At 39.5% G+C, this 24,957-nt stretch overlaps 1 protein-coding gene across 11 annotated transcripts in view; it reads right to left on the bottom strand.

Moving 5' to 3' along the window:
* Positions 1-24,957, bottom strand: part of PHF20L1 (PHD finger protein 20 like 1) — a 63,272-nt gene that overhangs the window by 17,110 nt on the left and 21,205 nt on the right. For 4 of the 11 annotated variants that reach the window (XM_034434814.3, XM_087890904.1, XM_087890900.1 and 1 more), the window contains 8 exons: positions 22,327-22,389; positions 17,118-17,325; positions 13,344-13,469; positions 11,480-11,562; positions 7,551-7,803; positions 3,817-4,023; positions 3,042-3,098; positions 2,324-2,422 (listed from right to left, as the gene is read on the bottom strand). In XM_034434814.3, the coding sequence (XP_034290705.1) occupies positions 2,324-2,422; positions 3,042-3,098; positions 3,817-4,023; positions 7,551-7,803; positions 11,480-11,562; positions 13,344-13,469; positions 17,118-17,325; positions 22,327-22,389 (1,096 nt within the window). The remainder of the gene's footprint in view (positions 1-2,323; positions 2,423-3,041; positions 3,099-3,816; positions 4,024-7,550; positions 7,804-11,479; positions 11,563-13,343; positions 13,470-17,117; positions 17,326-22,326; positions 22,390-24,957) is intronic. The other 7 variants (XM_034434815.3, XM_087890905.1, XM_087890902.1 and 4 more) reach the window with 3 other exon arrangements.

Raw genomic sequence — 24,957 nt, 5'->3', positions numbered from 1 at the left:
TGGCCTTATACTGGCACAGCAAACAATTATCAGCCATAGAATGGAGGCGAATATAAGCGTCCCAGGATAATGTTGTAGGATCCAATCTGGGTCAGTCACAGGAATCGGAGGTTCTGAGCTTTTGGATTCATGCTGAAGCCCATCTTTTGTAGGCTAGAGAGAAGTTCCCTGAAGATGGGCTCCAGCACAAGTCCGAAAGCTCGGAAGATAAAACTTCTGGTCCTGGTGACTGACCCAGATTGGATCCTATCAGCCGTAACTTCCCAGTTTTCCTTCCTGGTGGCCAATATCCTGCCATCTTGGCAATGAGTGACTCTTTTTTTCCTTTTCCTTTTCCTTCCTTCCTTCCTGGCCTTATACTGGCCAGCGGGTGGTTATGGGCGCAACTCGTTGTGCCCATGTGACACCCCTCCTGCGCGAGCTGCACTGGCTCCCAGTGGTCTTCCGGGTGCGATTCAAGGTGTTGTTCACCACCTTTAAAGCGCTCCATGGCATAGGACCCGGGTACCTTCGAGACCGACTTCTGCCAATAGCTTCCCACCAGCCAGTTCGCTCCCACAGAGAGGGTCTCCTCAGGGTGCCATCGGCCAAGTTATGTCGGCTGGCGACACCCAGGGGGAGGGCCTTCTCTGTGGGAGCCCCAGCCCTGTGGAATGAACTGCCCCCGGAAATACGTAAGATCTCCGACCTCCGGGTGTTTCGCTGCGCTCTCAAGACCCTGTTGTTCCGCCAGGCCGGGCTATCAATATAATAGTTTTAAATTGGGGTATTTTAAATTTTTGGGGTTTTAAATTGAGCCGAATTTGTTTAATAATTTTTAATTTTTAATTGATGTTTGTCTTGTGTTTTTAAATAGGCTGTACACCGCCCTGAGTCCTTCGGGAGAAGGGCGGTATAGAAATAAAATTATACTTATACTTTACTTATACTTCCTTCCTTCCTTTCTTCCCTCCTTCCCTCAAAATTGTACTGAAAAATAGTGACAAAAACTGCAGTGGTCCACAATCAGAACCGCCATTCATGGAGAAATTTGGGCCTCCTCTTCTCTTGGTGTTCTAATTTCCTGACTGTGCACAACTGCAAGACAACCCTTCTTCAGTTCTGAAGAAGCTTCTTGGATAAGAAGTGAAATGTCTTCGAGCAAAAGCAAAGGAAGTCCAGTCGCCTTTTTAAAAAGCACCTTTGGGACAACCATGACTGGATGACTAAGAATCTCCATAGAGAACCTCAAGGAAAATTAAAAAAAAAAAAGCCAGTGTGGCTTTGTGTTATAGAAGTCTCATTTTGCAGACATGTCTTATCTCCTGTTTCTTGGTCCAGAAACTGTAAAAAGGAAGTTAGTAACAGGGAAATCTCAATCTCCATCATACACAAAGCTTTGGTTAAATACAAAAATGTTCTACAAACATGGGTAACAATTGAAGTTCTGGCTTAAGCACCATTTAAAGCAGTGGTGAAATCGAATTTTTTTTACTACTGGTTCTGGTGTCGTGGCTTGGTGGGCGTGGCAGGGGAAGGATACTGCAAAATCTTCATTCCCACCCCGCTCCTGGGGGAAGGATATTGCAAAATCTCCATTCCCACCCCATTCTGGGGCAAGGATATTGCAAAATCTCCATTCCCACCCCATTCTGGGGCAAGGATATTGCAAAATCTCCATTCCCACCCCATTCTGGTTCCAGCCAGAGGTGGTATTTGCCGGTTATCCGAACTACTCAAAATTTCCACTACCGATTCGCCAGAAACTGCTGGATTTCACCTGATTTAAAGTATGGCTCGCCTGCTAAAGACATGCTAGGTCTCATCAAATCATAGCTTAGCCTGTCTTGTGATTTATATTCAAAGAACTAACAAACGGTGGAAGTTTGAATCGATTCTCACTTCCCTGTTCATGCTTTTCAAATAACAACAGACCTCTGGGACATGCCAACTGCCATCTTGCTGTTCAAAGGTTTACATGTTATAAGCTTCTTACAATCAGAGCAGATGTCAAGAGAACGTCGAATATAATAAATATCTGGATTTCAGGAGAGAAGCACAAGAGGCCCTTTACGTACTGCATAACCAGTCAAGTAAATCATACATTCTTTCGCAGGAGCACTCATTGCTGTTCAGAGAAGAAATGTCAAAGAAAAAGGACAAGGTGCACATTGGAAAACAGGTAAAACTAGTCAGCAGGTTGTACCTGAAGAGAGCCAACAAGCACATTTTAAAGCAACGTTTGGGGGAATTTTATGAGCACCTGCTTTAAAAACTAACGCATCATCATATAGGAGCAACCGCATGGATACGTTTTGCTCATATGTTTATATGTTGGGTATACCATGCTGTTTCGCTTTCTTCTTTTTCTTTTTCTTCTTCTTCTGTTTTGACTTCAGATCTTTTTCCTTCTTCTCTTTCCTCTCCTTCTCCTTTTTTTTACCTGTGTTGCAAATGATGGTTTTAATTGGAAAGAATCTAACTCACTTAAAACAATTGTCATCTAATATCAATATCCTGCCTGGGAAAAAAACAAAACAAAAACTAATTGATCAAGTGAATAAAAGTGGATTTAAGCAGTGGAGGCAGTGGGAAAAGAAGGGAAATGTGAAATTTTAATCTAGGAACTAAGATTTATAGTGCAGTAAAATATAGTGAAGTATAAAAATAGCCCAATTTATACAGAGCACTAAGCTCTAATGTGGTTTGTTCATTTTTTTCTCTTAGCATCATATATGTCTGCACAAAACTGGTGCTTTTTAAGAATGTCATGGTGAATGAATTCAATATAAAAGACATAATTTCAGTGGCATTTTGGCATCAAAAAATACAAGTCTATTAACTAGTAATCATATCTATTTAGCAACTGAACCAATTTTGGAATTATTTCCAAAGGGAATAATTTCCCTTTAATATGATTCAATGCCTCAAAAATAACTTGAGGAAACAAAACTATCAAATCATGCCACCAATAATTATAAACAGGTCATTTTAAGTGATACAGATAATAAAAAAAAAGATAAAAAAGATTACCATGAACGTTCTTAATTTTATGTTCATACCAAGTAAAGATGAGGCTCTTTCTTCCAATTTTGATTTCCTCTCAATTTTCAGTGTTCCTGTAGAGTCAAAGATGGCACAGATGCATCTAAATTTTAGCCATATTATTTCCAAAAATAAAATGTAGTTTCTGTTCAATGATTATTTTTTTTCTGGAAAGATTGGCAATGATTCCTTGCTATCTCATAATAAGAAGCTGACACATTAAGACCTACTTTCATGATTTGAGTTACAACACACCAAACCATAAAATATCGTGTATAATCCAAGTTGTTGTGAAATCATACAGCATGTTAAACCCAAACCAACCTTTATATGTTGAACCTAATCTATATGTTTTGATTAGGTCATTTATACATCTTGGACCTGAAAAGTGCATTATTAACCAATGTGCATTATTAACTCTAGGAAAATCTACATAAAATCAAGGACTAAAATAAATTAAAAACAATCTAAATACTGTTATTTCCACATAGAACTGAATACAGTAGGAAGATGAAGGCTACCTACAACAGTGTTGTCCAATCTCAATTTACAACTGCAAATTAAAATAACTTTCTTACAGAACAATATACAAGGATTTGGGCACCAATATCCCCTCAAACTGTTTGTGTTTCCTGGGAAATGAACTGGACATATACAGAAGTTTGCAAACAAACATACACGCACACACTGCATTTTCTAGATATGCATCGAAGCATATATAGATATCAAAGAGTCCATGAAAATGCACATGCACGTTTAATACATTTGAAAAAGGTTGACAGATTATTTTACCTGGGGCCACCGGAGCTATTCTGCCATCCGTTCCTGTTTTGGAAAGATGGCATCTAATAATCTGGTTCTCTTCCTTCTCCTGACTGGGCTGTTTGCTATAGAGGGCAGCTTCCCCAGGGAACAGGGCTGAAACATCCAAGTTACTGCTTAAGTCAAGAGGAAGACTTAGTCCATGCTTCTCAAGGGTTACATGAGCAAGATTGGGAACTACACAAAAGAAAGAATGCAGTGTTAACAGACAAGCATTGTGTTCTAGGCGTTGTTAAGTTATACCCCTAGTATGGCAAAGGCCTGGCTTACTAGCCAGCTCTTGTTAGGACAGGCAACTTCTTGTGAAGGCATTATTTTAAATGCTTGGTTCCTGTCTGGTTCTGGATTAACAAGGAAATACATTACCCTCCATTAACGAGCGTGGGTTCATTTGGGGCATGGATGGAGAACCTTTACCATGAATGACTGGAGAGAGAGAGAAGGACCTTTTTCTAGAGAATCAGGAAGCAATGAAATCTGTCTCTAAGTGCTGCAAATCTTCGTCTCCCGTGGCTATTTTTGAAGGATCTAAGGATCTTCACTGGCTGTGATCCACCTAAAAAGAGACTTTGCAATGTCGTCGCTGAAGCAGACACAACTAGATGTCTCATGCTATCATCTTTTTTTAAGGGTATTATCATCAGGCCATTGTTTGAAATAGTTCTGATCTGTCTATAATTCACGTCTTTAAAAACAAAAAACAAAAAAAAAAGTGGCAGGAAACTGACTAGAAAGGTTTTTGAGAGTAACAGCACAGGAGCAATCACTAATGTGTGTGTGTGTGTGTGTGTGTGTGTGTGTGTGTGTGTGTGTGTGTGTGTGTGTGTGAAAATAATCACAGGAAAATAAGATTATCTGAAGCCAGGTTGATACAAAAGGCCATGAGTAGTATGAAGATATCTAATCTAGTTGGTTTATAAAATGTCTCTCTTTTTAACTCTTGGATGAAACTGAAGGATGTTGTAAAAACAATGCATATCCTTTTTACCAGCATACCAAATCAAGGACAGAATGATACACATCCAGACCCAAATTTTTTTAAAAAAACTATGTATGCTGAATGCAGGGCTTCTAGAAGCATTGTGTGTGTGTGTTAATCAATCATTTTGCTGACAGACTGTAGACAGTCTAGGATGTTAGCTGTCAATAAGGATATTACTGTTATATTGCTTAAATCTATATTATGGATATTAGATGTTTTAATCGTTGCTTTTCAATTACTGCTGTTGCATTCAGTGTTTATTTTGATGAATTGCCTCCAATCTGCTTCAGCATTTAGCTATATTCAACAAATTAAGTTATTAGCTGTAGCCTGATGCATGATTACCTTCAGCTTTTAAGCAGCTGGCATCTTTTGCAATGACTAAATCACTATCAGCAAAATCAATTATTGGACTGCTGGCTATGATATTTTTCAGTATTTGGTCTTTCGTAGCATAGCTGTGAACTGTTGCAACATTTAATACCTACTAAAATTTTTGATATGAACTTGTACAGGTAGTCCTCGACTTACAGCAGTTCATTTAGTGACCGCTCAAAGTTACGACGCTACTGAAAAAAGTGACTTATGACCTTCTTCAGTTACGACCTTTTCATCATCCCGATAGTCACATGATCAAAATTTAGATGTTTGGCAACTGGTTCAGACTTATGACTGTTGCTGTATCTCAAGGTCATGTTTGCAACCTTTTGATAAACAAAAGTCAATGGGGAAGCCAGATTCACTTAACAACCGGCTTACACTGATTCACTTAACAACTAGGGTAAGAAAGGTCGTAAAATGGGTCAAAACTCACTTAACAGATGTTTCACTTAACAACAGAGATTTTGGGCTTAATTGTGCTTGTAAGTCGAGGACCACCTGTATTTATAAGTAATATTTATTTATTTAAGTTATTCTTAAGTTCTTTCCCCCTAGAGACAGACAACACACTTCTAGAATTTGCCTATGGGGAGAAAGAAATTATGATTGTGGTTAAGAGTTTCATCCAGGCAAAATTAAACATTACAAAATCACATTAATTTTAGGGTTTGCCCCTTCTACTAAATATAATTGGACCTGAAGCTTTTGGAGAGACTCAAAGGGAAGTAGTTACTTTTCATGCATGTGCAGTCATGAAAATCACTTCAGAGTGTACCTTGCAGTCCCTAATTACTGAAGCTAAGATGTTTTATTATTTAAAAGGGCATACAGAGCATCCCATTTCAAATTGTTTGAAGCTTAAAGCACACTTGCAAAGCACTCCAAATAAAAGTGTTTTTTTCCCCTTAATGAAATATGGCCCATAAAGTTTCACGCCAGAAACTATTTAAAAATGATCTTGACTTCAAAACAAAAACAAACAAAGAATCAAAGGAAAGGAGGAAGCAGTGGAAACCATCCAATGCAAAAGAAGTTTTAATTATTAAATGGATTTTTTTTTTTTTTAATCGCTCCCTTTCCCTATTTAAAATAGACTCAAATCATCCTCAGGAAAAGTTACTTACAGATTCATGTGATGTTGTATCTACTGGGGATAGTCAATGAATGTTTTCTCATATTTTTTTGGGATAACTTAAGCCGTTTCTTATTCCCTACCCTATTAAATGAAAATATTCTCTCCAAATCAATCGGATTTGTAGATACTTCTGTTTGGATCATATCCTGAGTTTTCTTTCAGTGTGTGCCAATTAGAAGGCAGCCCAAGGAAACAGCTCTTCTGAGTCTTCATTTTACCATTTTTGGGGGGAGCAAAGTAAAAAGGTTTAGGCTGCTATTTCACAAAACCAAAAAAAAACACCTCCTTTCCCAACATCCTATAATCTATAGGGGAGAAAGGATTAAATAAGGGAAGGTGTTCTGAAGTTGGACACGAGAAAGGGAACCACCCCAAAAAATCCTCCTTTTTTGTTGATGCTGAACATGCTTAAAACATCTTCTAAAATGGTAAAGAGATTTCAAGGGATACATTCCTGGGTCTTTTCTCAGAAAGCAACTTTGGGATCTTTATCTCAAAAGCGGAATACTGCTGCCTGTTAACCAGTAATGGAGAAAACAAAAGAGTTGGCTCGTCGTGCTAGAAGAATATAGGATGGGCTACAAAAAGATAGGAAAAGCCCTCCTTCTTTTCCTCTTTCTTTTATCAGCAGATCACGAAGGTTTTGCTGTTCTGTGCAGTTTGTTGAGGCATTGTGTCACTGCAGAGAAGAATTCTGCCCTGCAATTTCATACTGTGTGCTCAAGAGGAACAAAATCAAAAAACAGTCTTGAAACCAGTCACCTGCTATAATTTGGGAAAAACTGAGGGGGAAAGAGAGGAAAAAGAGGAGGGAGGGGAGGATTCCAGTCCATAGGACAAAGAAATATTTCAAATTGGAGGAGAGATGGGGAGGGGAGGGGAGGAGAGGAGAGGATAGGATTCCAGTCAACAGGACAAGGAAATCTTTCAAATTGGAAGATCAGTTGGTTGCTTTGAATTTTCTTCTGTTCCTCAGATGTTTAAAGGTACAAGAAATCTCTATTTCTTGCATATATATTTTTCTGGTGAATTGAATTACAATACTGTTAAAGACTCCATGACATACCTTCCTTGAAGTCCCGTTTCTTTCTTTCTTTTTCAAAAAAAATCTACTCATGATCAACAAGCCATATTCAAACAAAACACCCACCACCCACCAATGATGACTTCTCAATTACGGTTATGTTTTAAAATGTCTGTGCTCACTAGTTTTATTTATCCCAGAAGAAGGAAGCTGGGAGATCAAGGTCAAATCCTCCACTTGTATTAACTCTGGGGAAAATGGTGTTTTAAGGGGCTTTAGACACCCTGCAGAATCTCCAGATTCTTGTTTGCATTTCTTGCTGCGAGACTTTCCTGAAGACAAGTTGGAGGGCAGCAGTGCCGATTTCTGAATGTTGGCAGAACTGCTAATATCAGCTTCATTTTTTTTCTGACTTTGAGGCTTAGGTGATATCTCCTGAATAAATAATAAGAAATTGATACTTTTATTGCATTTTCTTCACTGCAGCTCTTGCATTCTATTTTTGTTTTGTTTTTTAAATAAAAGCAACTTTAGCATTTAAACATTTTTCAGAAGGAAAGAAAAATTAAAAATTAAGCATTTTAATATTTAAAAAGGGACTCGGCCAAAGACCATCATCCCAATCCAGTGATCTCCTCAGAAGCTGGAGAGATGTGACATGTTGTAGGCTTCTTTTGTCAACATCTCCCCCTTCATTTCACAGAGGAATAATGTTCTTGAACATCAGCAGGTGGAAAAGAAGGGGATTTCTTCCATGTTTGAAGAAAATCCTTCCATCTGCAATTTATTCTTTATGTTGATCTCTGGATCGGGATGTGAAGTCATACACCTCTCTTCATTCTTACTGACTGAGCACCATAATTCTTCCAAACATACTAATTATCTGTTTGACTTGACCAAATTTTGCCATATTTCCATATCAGGAATTTCTACAATATTTCTTAAAAAGCACAATAAAGCGGTTGCGATTATAAATCTCTGATGTGTTATAAAACTTCCTGATTGCTAGATTCAAAATCTTAGCATTACATGAGTGATTATTAAAATCCACAAATTCCCACGTATGTAGGTCAGTCTGAATACAAGACATGAAGAGGCTGGCAGGGTCCCTTTAGTCTGTTCGTTGTTTTTTTTAAACCGTCGACTACATTCTGTATTTTAGCACATAATCTGGATATCACCTACACATGAGCTGTCATAAGCATCACAAAATTTTGTCAATGAAAAGCAATAACAAAACAAGCGTCATCTTATCAAGTCAGAAAAGCAAAGCATATTTTTTTTTCAAAATGTAATGCCCCCACATCTGTTTTGTTCAACACACATCATGAATTGTCACATCAACATGACCTCAATTTACAAATACCAGCATTTGACATACATGTCTAGAGAGCTATCCCACACAGACAGTTCAAAACATTTTCATCTAGCAGAGATAAATATTGTGCCAGGAAGCATTTCATTAAAGCGTTGGGGGAAATTCAGGAAGCATTAAAAACAAAACAAGCACTCTTTCATAATAAGAATCAAATTCATGAGCAAAACCGTGTTCTCCAGTCTGGAACTTTTTACATCAAAAGATGGATGTTAGGCACGGGTGACTAGATAAAGAAGGCAAAACAGCCATAGCCATGTGCATGGATTATGCAAAGAAACTGCCCCAATCACAATAGGATTAGTGTTGTGCTTGATAAAGACAGAATGTGGTTTTGGTTCAATGTCCTTGCTACGTTCAATGTAATGGAAATATGATGTAAAGGACTGGTGGAGCAAACATTCCATTCAATTGTCACCCATGCTATCCCTGGACCAGTTATGCATGTCCACTGAGCATCATTTGTTCATGTGAAACAACTGGAAGACTCTAGAACCATAGCTAAAGCTTGGTAAGAAAATTGCCAGAAATTAATTAGAGCCATAGCTTGTAAATAAATGATTTTATTGTTCATCTTCACGTGTGAAAGACATCACTACAGAAACCATTACTTTCAAAGTTACAAAATTATTTAAAACAAGGTTTTGAAAACTTGTTCTAATAAGGTGCTTAAACCTCTTTTAACAAGGACAAAATTAAACATGAGAAAGAACCTTAATGAAAATTAGTCAATCTAAGCAGATATTGTTCAAAAGTAAACACAAGGCTGGATCCTAACAACACAATTAAGTGACTACTGTATCTGTGACATGTAACCTGAGGGTTTAGGTTTAAGATATTGTAAACCAGAAGGCGGGAAGAGAAATTAACAACCAGAAGAGACAATCTGAATTTCTTTTCATTATGTCTTTTTAACCATCAATGTTTAGCTGCAGGCAGACTGGCATTATGAAGCCACTGATTCCTAAAAAAATTATTTATGCCTTAGAAAACAAATTTTCAACCCAGATTTTGGGTCCTCCCAGAATAAACCATGATTTGGGCTCTACACACACCGGTATTAACCAAATGTATTTTCTTTATAACCATCATTTGAAAACCCACTTAAATTATGGTTACAACTTCAGGTTTAAAAAAAGAACTATAGAGTTTTGTCTAAGCATGTATAACTTAAAAGACCTATAACTGATACTTGGATGGAGCCATGCCATGGTTGGCTAAAAGCTAAAAAAAAAAATGTTATATTTTTCTGACTTCTCATTAATCAACTATTATTTCTTTCATTCAGGCAACAAATTTCTTTCCATTTCAAATTCCAATTTTTTCTGTACCAATTTTCTTTGGTTACATGTTTCCTATCATTTTCTATCATTTCCAATCCGTATTTTTTAAGATGTTAAATCTCTAGTGTTAAGAACAGTCTACAAGTTAGAACCACGTTTAATTTTAAAAATAATTTTTTTACATTATGTGGCTTACAAACAAGATCTGCAAAACTCATATTTCAACATTGGTGTGACTTCCTGGGAACCACTCCAATGTACTGAGGGTAGCAAACTATCCTCTTAGTAGACTCAACTTATCTAGCCCTGTTCTTAGAAGTCATAGTTATGCATTAAATGCAAGGCAGAGAAAATCCAATGGAGCAGAAAAATGAAAGAGAATGCAGGCATCTCTGCTTTAGATGTGAACTAAAACAAAATCCCCAAGAGGTTTTTAATGTGTTTCCTTTTTTTTTTAATATTTATTTAAAAATCTAGAGGTTAACCCAAGGAGGAGAAGGTGGAGGAGGAGGGTTAGTAATATGGCTCATTGAACAGTTCCATAAACACATATACGTTCACAACCACCAATTCTTACAACAGAAAGGAAACTTCTCTATGAAGAAGTTCTGGTAGATGTCAAAACCCCTGTGTGAAAGCACAACTTCAATTTGCATCAAGGGTCTTTTAAGTCACTTGTTGGCACTATTTCAACTATAGTGTAACAGTATTTGGGAAAAGACATCCAGTTTTTTCTTTGTTTTGATTCTCGGAATGTTTTGCTAATGAAAATTAAAAATAAAATCCCAATGGTGCTTTTTTTCAAAAGGCAATTGGACTTTTTGCTTTTTGTTGAAAACGTTTCGTTTCTCATCCGAGAAGCAGCTTCTGTCCTTCATGAACTGAAGATGCTTCTTGGATGAGAAGAGAAACGTCTTCAAGAAGAAAAAAAAACCCAAGATAGTCTAGTTGCCTTTGGGGAAAAAAGCGCCTTTGGGACAACTATGACCTGGATGACTGAGAATCTCCATAGACCAGGGCTGTCAAACTCCCGGCCCAGGGGCCGAATGCATCATGCGCTGGCCATGCCCGGTTCAGCGAACGGGGAAAAAAGTCCCGATACGTCACGTGACACCACCATGACGACGTGAGTTTGACACCCCTGCCATAAACGGTTAAAAAGAAAGGTAACCATAAATTAAGACATCCAACTCTCTGACCTAAAAGGCAAACGGCAGAAGTCCAATCCAGACAGAATCTCAAACTGGCTTCTGGAGTTAGGCACCCTTAGGAGCAACAGATTTACTTTCATGACCTTCATTTATGCAGAGGTATATTATATACATACACAGCGTTCTTTAGTGCCCCTCTCGGATTCTGCCTAGCAAGACAATATTCACATCACAGATCTGGTATTTCCCATAGTACGTTCCAGAATGGCCCTCGGAAAAGAATCAACTCTACAATTTCATACCTGCTCCAAGACTGGAGCTGCTTCTTTGCGGTCTTCTTTCTTTTCAGCACCATCAGCCCAGACAGCTTTGGATGCCAACAATCCTACAAGAAAAAAAAAAGAGCAGAAAAATAAGGACTCTTTTGAAATAACCGCCATGACGTTTGGTCAAGGATGATGATCCTACAGGTAGATCCAAGTACTTATTCTCAGTAAAGGTGGTTCCCCCCCTTACCACCATTCGTTGAGTGACTTATGACCTTTAGTCACACTTATGACTGTTGCAGCATCCCCCAGTCACATGATCAAAATTCATACACTTGGCAACTGGCATGTACTTATGATGGTTTTGGTCTTTTTTTCCCTCTCTTTTGTTTTAATGGAATGCCATGTTTTTACTTTGTTTGCTGCCAAGAGTTTCTAGGATAGGTGGGCAACCATGTAAGTTAGAATAACAACCACAGCAACAAATCTGTCAGATGAGTTGGGCTGAGAATGAGTGGCTCAGAGCCATCCAGCTGGTTTTTCACGCCTAAGTGGGGGACTAGAACTCATGCTCTCCTGATTTCTAGGTTATAGAGATTTAACCACTAAAGATTTAACCTCGGTAAGAGCCGAGGTAGCGCAGTGTTAGGGTGCAGTACTGCAGCTACTTCAGCTGACTGCTAGTTCAGCAGATCAGTGGATCAAATCTCACCGGGTCAAAGTTGACTCAGCCTTCCATCCTTCCGAGGTGGGTAAAATGAGGATCCAGATTGTTAGGGGGCAATATGCTATTTAGTATACTGTCTTTGGTGTAAGCCGCCCAGAGTCCTCGGAGAGTGGGCGGCATAGAAATATGAATAATAAAATAAATAAATAAAATAAATAAATAAATAAACCAAATTGGCTCTTGTTGGTTTTATGATGCAAATAGTTACATTGTTTGTATTTCTTCTTAAGTAGAGAGTTAACAAGCTTTGAGATTCTGTAACCCAGTTTTATTTTTCCTTGCAACAAATCTTGCAAAAATTGCCTGACTAGGTGGCTCAGTGGCTAAGACACTGAGCTTGTCAATCAGAAAGGTCGGCAGTTCGAATCCCTAGTACAGGTCTCCTGTGTGAGCAGGGGGTTAGACTGAACGACCTCCAAGGTCCCTTCCAACTCTGTTATTAGTCAGAAGTTACGTTATTCAGAGCAGAATAACAGAGTCGGAAGGGACCTTGGAGGTCTTCTAGTCCAGGATTGTTAATGGCCCACGGGCCGGATCCGGCTCGCAAGATCCTTAGATCTGGCCCACAGGGCCACCCTGGAAACAGCGAAGGACCATCCCACGGTGCCTCTGCCAGCAAAAATGGAACTCGGGAGGGACATGTGTGCCCCCCCCCCCCGAACTTTGTTTTCGGCTGCGACGGCCTCCTGCAACCCTCTGCCAGCGAAAACAGAGCTGGGGCAACCACAGGTGCTCCTGACACGAGTGACGTCAACCTGGCCACTCCCAACCTGGCCACACCCCATGCTCCCCCCAAGGTCAAACACAACCCTGATGCGTCCCTCAATGAAATCAATTTTGACACCCCTTTTCTAGTCCAATCCCCTGCTCGGGCAGGAGATCCTATACCATTTCAGACAAAGCGTTGTCCAATCTCTTCTTAAAAACTTCCAATGTTGGAGCATCCACAACTTTTGGAGGCAAGTTATTCCACTGATTAATTGTTCTAACTGTCAGGAAATTTCTCTTTATTTCTAGATTGCTTCCCTCCTTGATAAGTTTCCATCCATTGCTTCTTATCCTGCCTTCAGGTGCTTGGGAGAAGACTAGACTAGACATTCTTAGTTCCATGCAACTGTTCAGATGAGAGTCAGATTAAACAACCATCACAGCTGATCTGAAATGAGAACTTACCAGTGATCTTGTTAAGACGAGCCCTCTTTGCTTGAAATGAGTTGCCTAGATTGTTTTTCCTCTTGTGTGCTAATGCGTTCTCCGCCTGTACAAAGGCAATCTTTGGGACATCCACCAGAGGAAATCCTACATAAAAGAAGAAGAAGAAGAAATGATAGATAAATACCGTTTGAAAAGTTCCTCTGGGTGAATACTTAAAATATAGTTACCTCCATATACTATTATGAGATAACATTAGAAATCGTAATTAAATCTCTGGAGATAATTTTTTTTATTAGGGTTGGGCAAAAGATATTGTTCTAAGGACAGTAAATTCTAGAGAGCTCTGGAATGTTCTGTCGTTCTCCTCAGAGCAATTCTGACCCAGCTCTTCCAAGGACTATCTGCAATTTCTGGATGGTGGTCTGTGAGTGCATGAAGACTGAAGAGCATGAGCAGTGTGCCACAATAATCCAACTTTCCAGTGCACGGCAAAGCCAGGGCTCTCTCTTCTAAGTAGGGAACCACCTGGTTTAACAGCCAAAGCTGACAGAAAGTTCCATTTTGATCCAGATGTTCTGTGACTGTTCAATGTCAACTTGGGGACCCTACAGAACTGCCAAGTTGCCAATTTATTCCTTAAACATGGGTTTAAGGAGCGTACAAAAACTGCACAACTCCCAAAGCGAGGACACGACGTGGGTATGTTCTAAAACGATCTGCATGAAGTCAGTGGAAGCCATGAAATCCCGAACTGCACCTTATTAGAATGACCTCAGCAAGAACAACAAATTTCCCAGGAGTAAAGCACTGGGGACCCCCCTCCCCAAACTATCTCATATCAGTCATAGGCTCTGCAGAGCCTCTATCTTCATCTAAGTCTTCTGAAGAGGTTGTTGTTGTTGTTGTTGCTGCTGCTGCTGTGAGTCGCGAAGTCTTGTCCAACCCATTTGGACCCCATGGACAATGTTCCTCCAGGCCTTCCTGACCTCTACCATCCTCTGGAGTCCATTTAAGATCACACCGACTGTGTCAGTGACTCCATCTAGCCACCTCATTCTCTGTTGTCCCCTTCTTCTTTTGCCCTCAATCATTCCCAGCATGAGGCTCTTCTCCAGTGAGTCCTTCCTTCTCATTAGGTGGCCAAAGTAGTTGAGTTTCATCTTCAGGATCTGGCCTTTAAAGAGCAGTCAGGGTTGACCTCCTCTAGGACTGACCGGTTTGATCGCCTTGTAGTCCAAGGAACTCGGAGGAGTCTTCTCTAGCACCAGAGTTCAAAGGCCTCAATTCTTTGGCGCTCAGCCTTCCTTATGCTCCAACTTTCACAGCCATACATTGCAACTGGGAAAACCATAGCCTTGACTATATGCACTTTTGTTGGCAGGGTGATGTCTCTGCTTTTTAGTATGCTGTCTAGATTTGCCATAGCTTTCCTCCCCAGGAGCAAGCGTCTTTTAATTTTTTGGCTGCAGTCCCCATCTGCAGTAATCTTGGAGCCCAGGAAAATAAAATCTGTCACTATTGTCACTCAGATACACAGCTTAATAAGAGGCTTGGGCAGGGAGATGGTCTCTTAAGCTACACAACACATACTCTCTAATTTTTAATCGATCTTGCCTCTTTTGAAATTTTAACTATTTATACTCTTTTTATCTTTTATGGTACACCACCCAGAGTCTTTCTGTGAGGTAAGATGGGCAGTTTTAAAAATTTGATAAATAAATTATACAAAAGCCTTAGAAGAATCACAAGAGCAGCAATGGCAACAGTATAGTATATCTCAAACTGATAGCTCCTGGCACAAATGCAGCAACACTTCCTTTGTTATCCTTGCCACAGTAGCCTTAATTAATGCTCCCCTCCCTGCTCTTTCATAAGACAAGCAGGAGATAAAAATACGAATACAAGAAGCCCACCCAAATTCTTATCTTTGTTCCTACTCATGTATTAGAGAGAGAGTAGTAGTGTTTCACAAAGACAGAATTAAAATCTCCTGATCACATCATGGCTGGGACTTTATATAGATTCATCCAAGCATTTCTCAAAAGCCCAGTTAATATGAGGTGGTATCAGGCAAAGCAGATGTTTTTTTTGTGCAACCCGCAGTTAAACAACTACAAGAAGCATAGAAGCAACCGCCATTATAGGATCACAGACTAATGTCAATGGGTTATTAAAACAAGCAGTCCTCGACTTACAACCACTCATTTAGTGGCTTTGAAGTAACAACGGCACTGAAAAAAAAAGTGATTTATGACCAGTTTTCACCCATATGACCATTGCAGCAGGCCCATGGTCATGTGATTCAAATTTGGATGCTTGGCAACTGGCATATATCGGCAAGAGTTGCCCAATCCTGGGTGTGTGTGTTATGTGATCATCATTTGTAATTGTCCCAGATGGCTTCTGACAAGCAAAATCAATGGGAGAAGCCATTGATTTTCTTACCAACCGAATGATTCAATTAACAAGGCAAGAAAGGATGTAAAATGGAGCAAAACTCATTTAAGTGTCTTGCTGAGCAGCATAAATTTGGGGCTCAATTGTGCTCGTAAGTGAAGGACTACCTGTAATTGATATGCCCACCCAGAGTTGCTTCAACAGTGAGATGGGCAGCTGTGTGGACGACTCCTCAGATTCTTCCTCGGAGGTCGGCTCAAGAGGGGGTGAGCTCGTTCCTGTCATGTCGGAAAAGCTGGCTGAAAGATTTACAAAGGGCTTCAACTGGGGACAGTTTGTAGGGGTGGGTGGTCAGTGAAGAAGAGGAGGAGCTGCCTTCCGTGGGGGATCCGAGAGCACGCAGGCAGAGAAAAGTCAAAAGCAACAGAGATCAGAAGCAAAAGATTACTTGGGCCCCGCCCATCTTGATAGGCTGCACCGGAAAGCTATTTATCACAGCAGGCAGAAGGAGGCATTGCTGGGAATAACGTGTTTGGTTTCTGGCTGTGTCTGTCTGTTTCTCATGCTTCTTGCTGGACTTTGAACTTCTCTTGCCAAGTGAGCTCTTGTGGGTATATTTCAGTTTGGCCTGGTGGATTAAGTTTGTTTGGTGGACTTATTGGTTGGAGCAACTTTCCATTGTTTTATGGATTATTGGCCATTGGCTTGTGGACTCTCCTTGGCCTGCTTGTGGCTGGATTTATTTGGGACAGTTCTGGGTGAAGGGAATTGCTGGGGAACATTAATAAACTCTCTAAACCACACTGACGTGTGTGTGAGTGAGTGGGGCAGCACAGCAGCATATGCCGTATTTTTCGGAGTATAAGACACACTTTTTTCCCCTCCTAAGAGAGGCTGAAAATGTGGTGCATCTTATACTCCAAACCCCGTACGGTGCCCAAAATGCCTACCCAGAACAGCTGCTGCCTTCTCTTACCCCTTCTGCGCTTTGACTGCTTTAGTCACTGGACCTCCCTCCGAGGATCAGCTGTGCTTTTGAAGCTGTTTTTCAGCCCCAACGCAAGCGAAGTGATCTTCCGTGCTTTGTCTGCTTTTCTAATTGCTGCTTCCTCTGACGATCAGCTGTGCTTTAGAAGATGTTTTTTTAGCCCCAACCAGCCCCAACCTCAAAACCAGCAAGCGAAGTAATGTGCTGGGACTAGCCAGATGAATACTTGGTAGGCAGAATTTTTTTCCCCTATTTTCCTCCCAAAAATCTAAGGTGTGTTTTATACTCTGGTGCGTCTTATACTCCGAAAAATATGGGTAAATGTAATCAACAAACAAACAAATCAATAAATATTTTAAAGGGAAAAGCATAGTTTTTCCCTTATAAGTAAAATATAGTTTATATACCAAATGTCTCGCTGGATGTGGGCTGCTCTTCTTTCTTCTGGACTTTCTGGACAATTGCTGAGGTTGAGGTCTCTTCCTTCTTTGAAGGTACTTTAAACCACTTTCTCTCCTCTTTGTCTTTATTACTGTTCGCGCTTGTCCGTGGCTTAACTCCTGCTTTGTTTTTCGCGGCTGCCACTGCAGCGGCTTTGACCAAAGCTATCCAATCCTTTGAAAAAGGGAGAAAACAAAAGGAAACAACCACCTCAAATTAAAATCCAGGTATGAAGAAAACTGTTAAAAAGAAAGGTATCATAAAGGGGAAATTGCTCATGCTGAAGAATATCTCTTTTGAATTTTTAATGTTTCTTGTAAATTGATACTTAAATATATATATGGCACAAAAAAAGAAAGAAACAAGGATTTTGATGACAGGTTAGTTAATCCTGGGTGCCCAAGCTTTCATTCTAGGAATTAAATGCTGTTAAAAAGTCTAGAATGTTCTATGTCTCATTTGGGCCTAGTTGTCATGTTCTAGACTAAACAGCTCTTGCTGACTTGTTTAGATTTGCCAAATTGACTTCTAGAAAACCACCGAGAGACAGTGCGATCTACAGAGAAAACAGAACATTGCAGTTTTCTGGAACTTTCCATATATATGATAGCTTTCCAAACCCCCATTTATTTCTCTTAACAGTTTAAGGTTTGGCAGTGAAAATGTGAGCAATAGCATCAAGAGCTTAGAAGTTACTGTATAAAACTGTCCAGAAAACCTCCCATGTCAGATTTGACTATCTGTGTATCAATCTGAATGGCCTTGTTTTGAATCAGGCGGCATCTAGGTTGCATAAATAAATAAAATTATCTATTTAACCAACCCTTTACTGTCTTGGGCAGAAATCTTTCCCATTTTTTGAAATGGAAATTGTGCCAACTCTGATTCCAAATATTAACGAATATTTTGCTTGCCAAGGTTAACCTTCAGGAAAAAAATAAAATAAAATCCTATTAAGGCAACTGCATCATCCATACACCACTAGTATACCCATTACTAATTTAGCCCAGATTCTTTGGATGTCTTTTAAAGGAAAATGGCCAGAACAAGTAGTTAGCTGTTTTCCATTATCTTCTAAACTTTTATACCCCAAGACGACTTTGAATTGTCTTAACTGCTTTACAATAGCTACAGAAATCTCAGAATATCTATTGTAATTAAAAACCAAGTCAGAATTACCCTAATATGCATCAGGCTAGGCTGTGCCTCAGGTTCTGCTGTTTCTACGTCATTTAAGGACGAACATAATTACAGCGCAGGTGGCTAAATTCTGCACAGCAGCTCCAGGGATTCATCGGAAACACATGTCTAATTCACCATAGCTATTTTATACAACAAATGTGGCAAACCCTTTGCACTGCTTATTCCTTTCCCTTTTAGTATTAAACTGACTACGGGCCACAGTTTATGGATTATAACTTTAGTATAGTTAGACCATGTATAACTGACAGACTGGATTTTATCATAGATTTTAGCTGTTATTTATTATTTTGTACCATAATTTGTAATTGTATATTTACTGAGTGTTTGCATTTGTTCTGGCCTCTGGTCTCTCTCTAGGATTGTAATAAATTGAATTGGGACACCATTCTGACAAAGATATACTTTCTTTAAGGTGATGGAGACAAGTTGTGTTTTTTACCTGTGAATTCTAATGTATCTTTTAGGACGTTGTTTTTGAAATGCTACATAGATAACACCTGCTGGGTGGCTGTGCCTGGCTAGGTGGCTCAGTGGCTAAGACGCTGAGCTTGTCGATCAGGAAGGTTGGCAGTTCGGTGGTTCGAATCCCTAGTATAGGTCTCCTGCGTGAGCAGGGGGTTGGACTAGATGACCTCCAAGGTCCCTTCCAACTCTGTTACTGTTATTGTGCATAAATGTACGTACAACACATAGTTGTCACTCTGACATATATTGGTACATTCTAGGATAAGTCACAAAGTGAACAATAATAATTAGGGACCACGGAAATTCACAGAGATCAACATTGTGGATTTGTCAGATGAACATTTGGTCAGATTTTCTTAAGAATGCATATTTTACAAAGCATTTAAAAAAAAAAAATTCTATTAGCTCTGATCAACGATTACTGTTCAAGTCAGCTTAGTAGGGGATTTTTCTCATTTGAGTATGCTTTCTGAAGTGTTTTTCCTGGTTTGTCCAAAAGCAAGAGTCTTCAAACAATTCATTAGAGTGGGATGAAATGGTAAACGAAGAGAAAGGCCACGTTTGCAGACGACATGAAATTGAGTGGGACCACTAAGAAGGCAAAAAACAAACTTTGCGATGATCTCGATGGGCTAGAAAAAGGGGTGGGGATGTAATGAAATGTAATCAAGGACAAATGGAGAGCTCTACATAGAGGGGGGAAATATGAATCAAATGCACAATTAGAAAGTGGAGGACGCCAGGCTGATGATAACTTTTTGCGGAAAATATTTTGAAAATGTAATTAATCACTAGATGAATAGGAATCCCTATGATCTGGATGCAAAAAATTCATCAGTAATATATTACAGTTTCCAACTCATGTAACACAATCACTACCATATTCAAATATTTGGTCCAATTCTGGACATTTAAGAAAAAGGATTTAGAGAATCTAGAAGAATGATGCCAGGGCAGGGATTTAAGTCTCACATGGAGAGACTCAGAAAATTAAGCATTCTCAGACTTGATCAAAAATGACAGAAGTGAATATGGCAGCAGAACCAGAAGAGGGAACAGAAGATCAAGACCTGTTCTCTATCATCGTAGAATATATAGCACAGAATTACGGTATTGGACAAAACAAAATTAGGTTCTAGTTGGATGTTAGGAAAACTTTCTGTGACAGTGGAATCGATTACCAAAAGAAGTAAGTTGATAGTGGAATCAGTTATAAAGAGGGGAATGACTTCTCTTTCATTAGAGTGGTGTGGTGGCTTAGAGGTGGAGCTCTCGCCTCACAATCAGGAGGCTGTGAGTTTGATCCTAGGTAGAGGCAGATATTTCTCTCTCTGGGCACAAGAAGAATATATCTGCGGAACAAAGCTCTGCATTGGCGACAGGAAAGGCATCCGGTCATTAAAACACTCTGCTACTAGTAACAAGTAGTAATTCAGAAAATAATGAATTGTGCGGAATCAGATCAACTTACTATGTTATTCAAAGGACGGGGGGACACAGATTACTATTTATCTTGGAGTCAATGGTATAATTGGACTTCAAATCGAGCTATAAATAGAGATATTGGATAAGCGTGTCAATTGGTATATGTAATGGACTTTTGTACATTATCCTATATATGTAATGGGACAAGTTTATTTCCTTCTTGCGTTGTGATGTAGACCGCTATAGATTTAATGTTTGTTGGATGTATAAGATAAAATAAAATTAAAAAAAAAAAAACACTCTGCTAGCTCCATTCAGTTGCCCAGACTCCACCGGTCAAGGGATTATGGGGTCGTTAAATGATGATGATGGATGACTTCTCTTTCATTGGATGTTTTCAGATACAGGCAGGGGAGACATCTGTCATGGATGCTTTACTCAGAATTCCTATACCGAGCAAGTTATTGGATTCACTGGCTTAATTGAAAATTTCCAACAATACGATTCTATCATATGTACATTAAAAGCCACACACATGTAAAGATATGACTGCAGGTCTACATTTGCACTCAAAGTCTGACAAATCTGTAGGCATGAATGAAGAAAATGCATTTTGTCTTCTGTGGTAAAAGCAATGTCAGGCCCAAAACAAAAGATGGCTTCCAGGCCTGACAAACAATCTTACACAAAGGTACAGAGGGAAGGAAACTTTTTGATTTCTTCTAAGTTAATATGCAAAGTTGTGCCTTCCTAGAAGAAATATTCATCAAACTTGGATGGTTGGTCTACTGAATTTCATCTTCTACTTTCTACTATTATCCCACCTATTTTAATCATACCTGTAAGGACAGCATCTTCTGTGTGTATATAAAACTGCAGATTTACATACAACAAACTACATGTATTATAGGTTAATTCTCTATTGTTAATGTTAGACTCTGTTAAATATTCTAAGTTATTTTTCACTTTGGAGAACTGATGTCTCAGACGTCAAATGAGCCAACAGTTATCTCATAACTGTCTGAATTATTGCCCAAACCCTCAACATATCTGCAACGTTTGTTTTCACTGGATAGAATTTATTAGAGCCATACCTCATAATTTTACAGCTTTAAACATGAGGAAACAAAACTAAAATATCATACCACCACCTCTTAAGTTCCTAGCTCCACCGATGACTTCTTTAGCAGCAACTACAGGTACTCCTCGACTTACAACTGTCCGTTTAGTGACCATTCAAAGTTACAACAGCTCTGAGAAAAGTGACTTATGACCATTTTTTTCACAGTTGTGATTACCCATGGTCATGTGATCAAAAGTCAGAGGTTTGGCAACTGATTCGGTGGGGCAGTGGTTAGAGTACTGTACACTGCAGGCCACTTCTGCTGACTATCGGCTGCCTGCAATTTGGCAGTTCAAATCCCACCAGGCTCAAGGTTGACTCAGCCTTCCATCCTTCCGAGGTGGGTAAAATGTGGACCCAGATTGTTGGGGGCAATAGGCTGACTCTGTAAAACCGCTTAGTGAGGGCTATAAAAGCACTATAAAGCGGTATATAAGACTAAAGTGCTATTCATATTTTTGATGGTTGCAATGTCCCAGGGTCACATGATCAACTTATGTGACCTTCTGACAAGTCAGAAGGGGAAGCCAGATTCGCTTAGCAAACTGCGTTACTAACTTAACAACTGCAGCGATTCACTTAACAACCGCGGCAAGAAATGTCGTAAAATGGAGCAAAAGCTCACTCAACAGCTGTCTCGCTTAGTGACAAGAAATTTTGGGGCTCAATTGTGGTCGTAAGTCAAGGACTACCTGTATAAACTGCTCATGTTCAGACGAGACCGTTGTCCACTCTACGGACAGCCCACCTGAAGCATTATTCACTCTGACGGGCTGATGCTCTCACCTTCCACGGCTCTACCACAGTTCTGCCCCTCTCTCTCAGAGCTCTTCCACCTATTGTCACACCTCTTCAGCTGGTCTTGGCCACATCAGATTTTCGTGGGTTTTTCTCCTCAGCTTCCGCTTCCTGTGTGCCAAGAACCCTCCCTCTCCTTCCAACAATCCCACAAAACTCACTTCACGTGGCTCGTTATCCGTCACTAATCTCAGCTCCGGTGCTATCTGTTGCCTCTCGCGCGCCTAATCGTATCGAAGATAAAACACAAACATGGAAACAAAAAGACAAGTTATCACCACATGCCGCTCAGTTGGATGACGCCATTCCACCAGCCTTCCGCAATTTCTTGCCCTCCCAAACGCAACCGTTTTAGGGAACAACCACCTGAGAGCTGCAAAACTATTGCGGCCAAAATCACGTTGGTGCCATCTTGTCTCTGCTTACAGTCAAGATTTAGTCAGCCAAGTTTAATAAATAAAGACTACCTCAAGGCTAGAAAGCAGACACATATAAAACAACTGCTCGTCACTACAAATTATGGAACCTGCTATAACGTCTAAGATAAAGGAGATAAGTATTGGTATCTTATTTTTTTACGCTGATTTGTGCGTAATCTGTATTCATTACACAACACTATAAACTGCCTGATATCTCAGGAGCTCAAATAAGAATATCTACAGATTTTTTTTTTTTAAAAAACCTACATTAAATAAGCATGCGTTGTAAAGATTAAACAATCCCATGTGCACATGCACACACATACACTAAGTATGTTTCGAAAATAAATTTCTATACCACTCACCATATTCTGCAGGATAGAAATGTATCTAGTAGTGGCAAAAGTATATTTGACAGTTAATTAGCATATTCCATCTAAATGAAAAAAATATTTATTTCTTCTGAAAAATCTAACTCAACATTATGTTCAGGCTAAAATTCAGAGATAAAAGCAACAAGTAGTTTCTTTGCAGCATTAACAGTTGCTAAATGACAAACTTTGTAGTCTTATTTCTATAATTTTGCAAATATTAAATATTTTGTTATTTTAGAGAGCCTATAAAATGTCCCATATATCCTTTTCAAGTATATGAATAAGCATTTTTACATTCATATTTCACTCTACAGGAAGTCCTCGACCTGTGACCACAATTGAGTCCAAAATTTCCGTTGCTAAGCAAGACAGTTAAGTGAATTTTGTCCCATTTTACGACCTTTCTTGCCACAGTTGTTAAGCGAATCACTGCAGTTATTAAGTTAGCAAAATGGTTGTTAAGTGAATCTGGCTTTCCCATTGGCTTTGCTTGCCAGAAGGTCGCAAAAGGTGATCACATGACCCCGGGACACTGCAACCGTCATAAATATGAGTCGGATGCATTTGAATTTTGATCATGTGACTATGGGGATGCTGCAACTGTCGGTCACTAGCGTAAAAAAAATAGTCTTAAGTCACTTTTTACAGTGCCGCTGTAATTTTGAATGGTCACTAAATGAACTATTGTAATGCAAGGACTGCCTGTATTATATTGTAGAATAGAAAGTCTTATGTGGGATTTTTCAGGTTAAGCGGCCCATTTAATAAATAAATAAATAAATAACTTTATTGTCATTGTACGTGTATACACAGTATACCCATACAACGAAATTCACTTAACACCCAAAGACCAGGTCCAACACACATAACAATCCCCAAACACACTCCCACCCACCACAAATTCCCCACCCCTAAACCACCCAAACATCCACACAACAGACCAAGTAATGCTGTCCAACATCTCACTGATGGTGGCCCTTTAGTTCATTGTTGAGTGCAATTATAGCTCTGGGATAAAAACTATTCAGAAAATGTGTTTCTAGATACTGTTCTAGATACTGTTTCCTGAATCACTATGGTTTTTCCGTACATTATAATGCATTATACGTTTTTTCCCTTACATTGCATTATACATGGTGAGTGGTGAGGTGGCCTAGAGGTGGAGCTCTCGCCTCACAATCAGGAGGCTGTGAGTTTGATCCTAGGTAGAGGCAGATATTTCTCTCTCTGGGCACGCTGAGAATATCTCTGCTGGACAAAACTCCGCCTTGGCGACAGGAAGGGCATCTGGCCATTAAACACTCTGCTAGCTCCATTCAACTGCCCAGACTCCACCCCGCAAGGGATTACGGGGTCGTTAAAACATTATGATGATGATTACATTACACATTATATCAACCTTTTTTAAAATTTGTTTATCAAGTGCGAGTAACCCTTTTTTCACTTTCTTTCCCAGCCGACAACTCAGGCAAGCATGCCATCCTGGTTCATCCTCAATCATCAAAAAAAAAAAAAAAAAGGACTTCACTATCTTACAACTAAGCAACTCATTTCATATTTTAAACGGTGACGTGCTTGGAAGATTGCAAAACTGTGTTATTGTTAACTGCATTATCATCAAGAAAATAGTTTACCTGAGCTTCTAAGCCATTTTTAGAATCGTAAATTCATGCCCTCTGGGCTAACAGAGGATCTTCTCTGAGAACCTCTGGCCAAAATGATGGCTACTAAGGGAGTAAAAATAACTATAATATTCCTCCTAGGGAAGCGATCTTCCTTTATTTCACATCTTAATGGGTTTGAATTTCTTTCAAAAAGTTACTTTTAGATCAGCTTTATTTTGACTATTTTTTGTTGTTGCTGCTCTTCCTTTTATACATCTAACCAGGCTAAGAGCTTACCGGTAGTCCTCGATTTACAACAGTTCGTTTAGTGACTGATCACAGTTACAATGGCACTGAAAAAAGTGACTTATGACCGCTTTTCACACGTAAGACCA

The sequence above is a fragment of the Pantherophis guttatus genome, chromosome 3 (genome assembly GCF_059756535.1).
Source record: "Pantherophis guttatus breed Tessera chromosome 3, ASM5975653v1, whole genome shotgun sequence".
Classification (NCBI taxonomy): domain Eukaryota; kingdom Metazoa; phylum Chordata; class Lepidosauria; order Squamata; family Colubridae; genus Pantherophis; species Pantherophis guttatus.
This window is presented reverse-complemented; position numbering and strand designations above follow the sequence as displayed.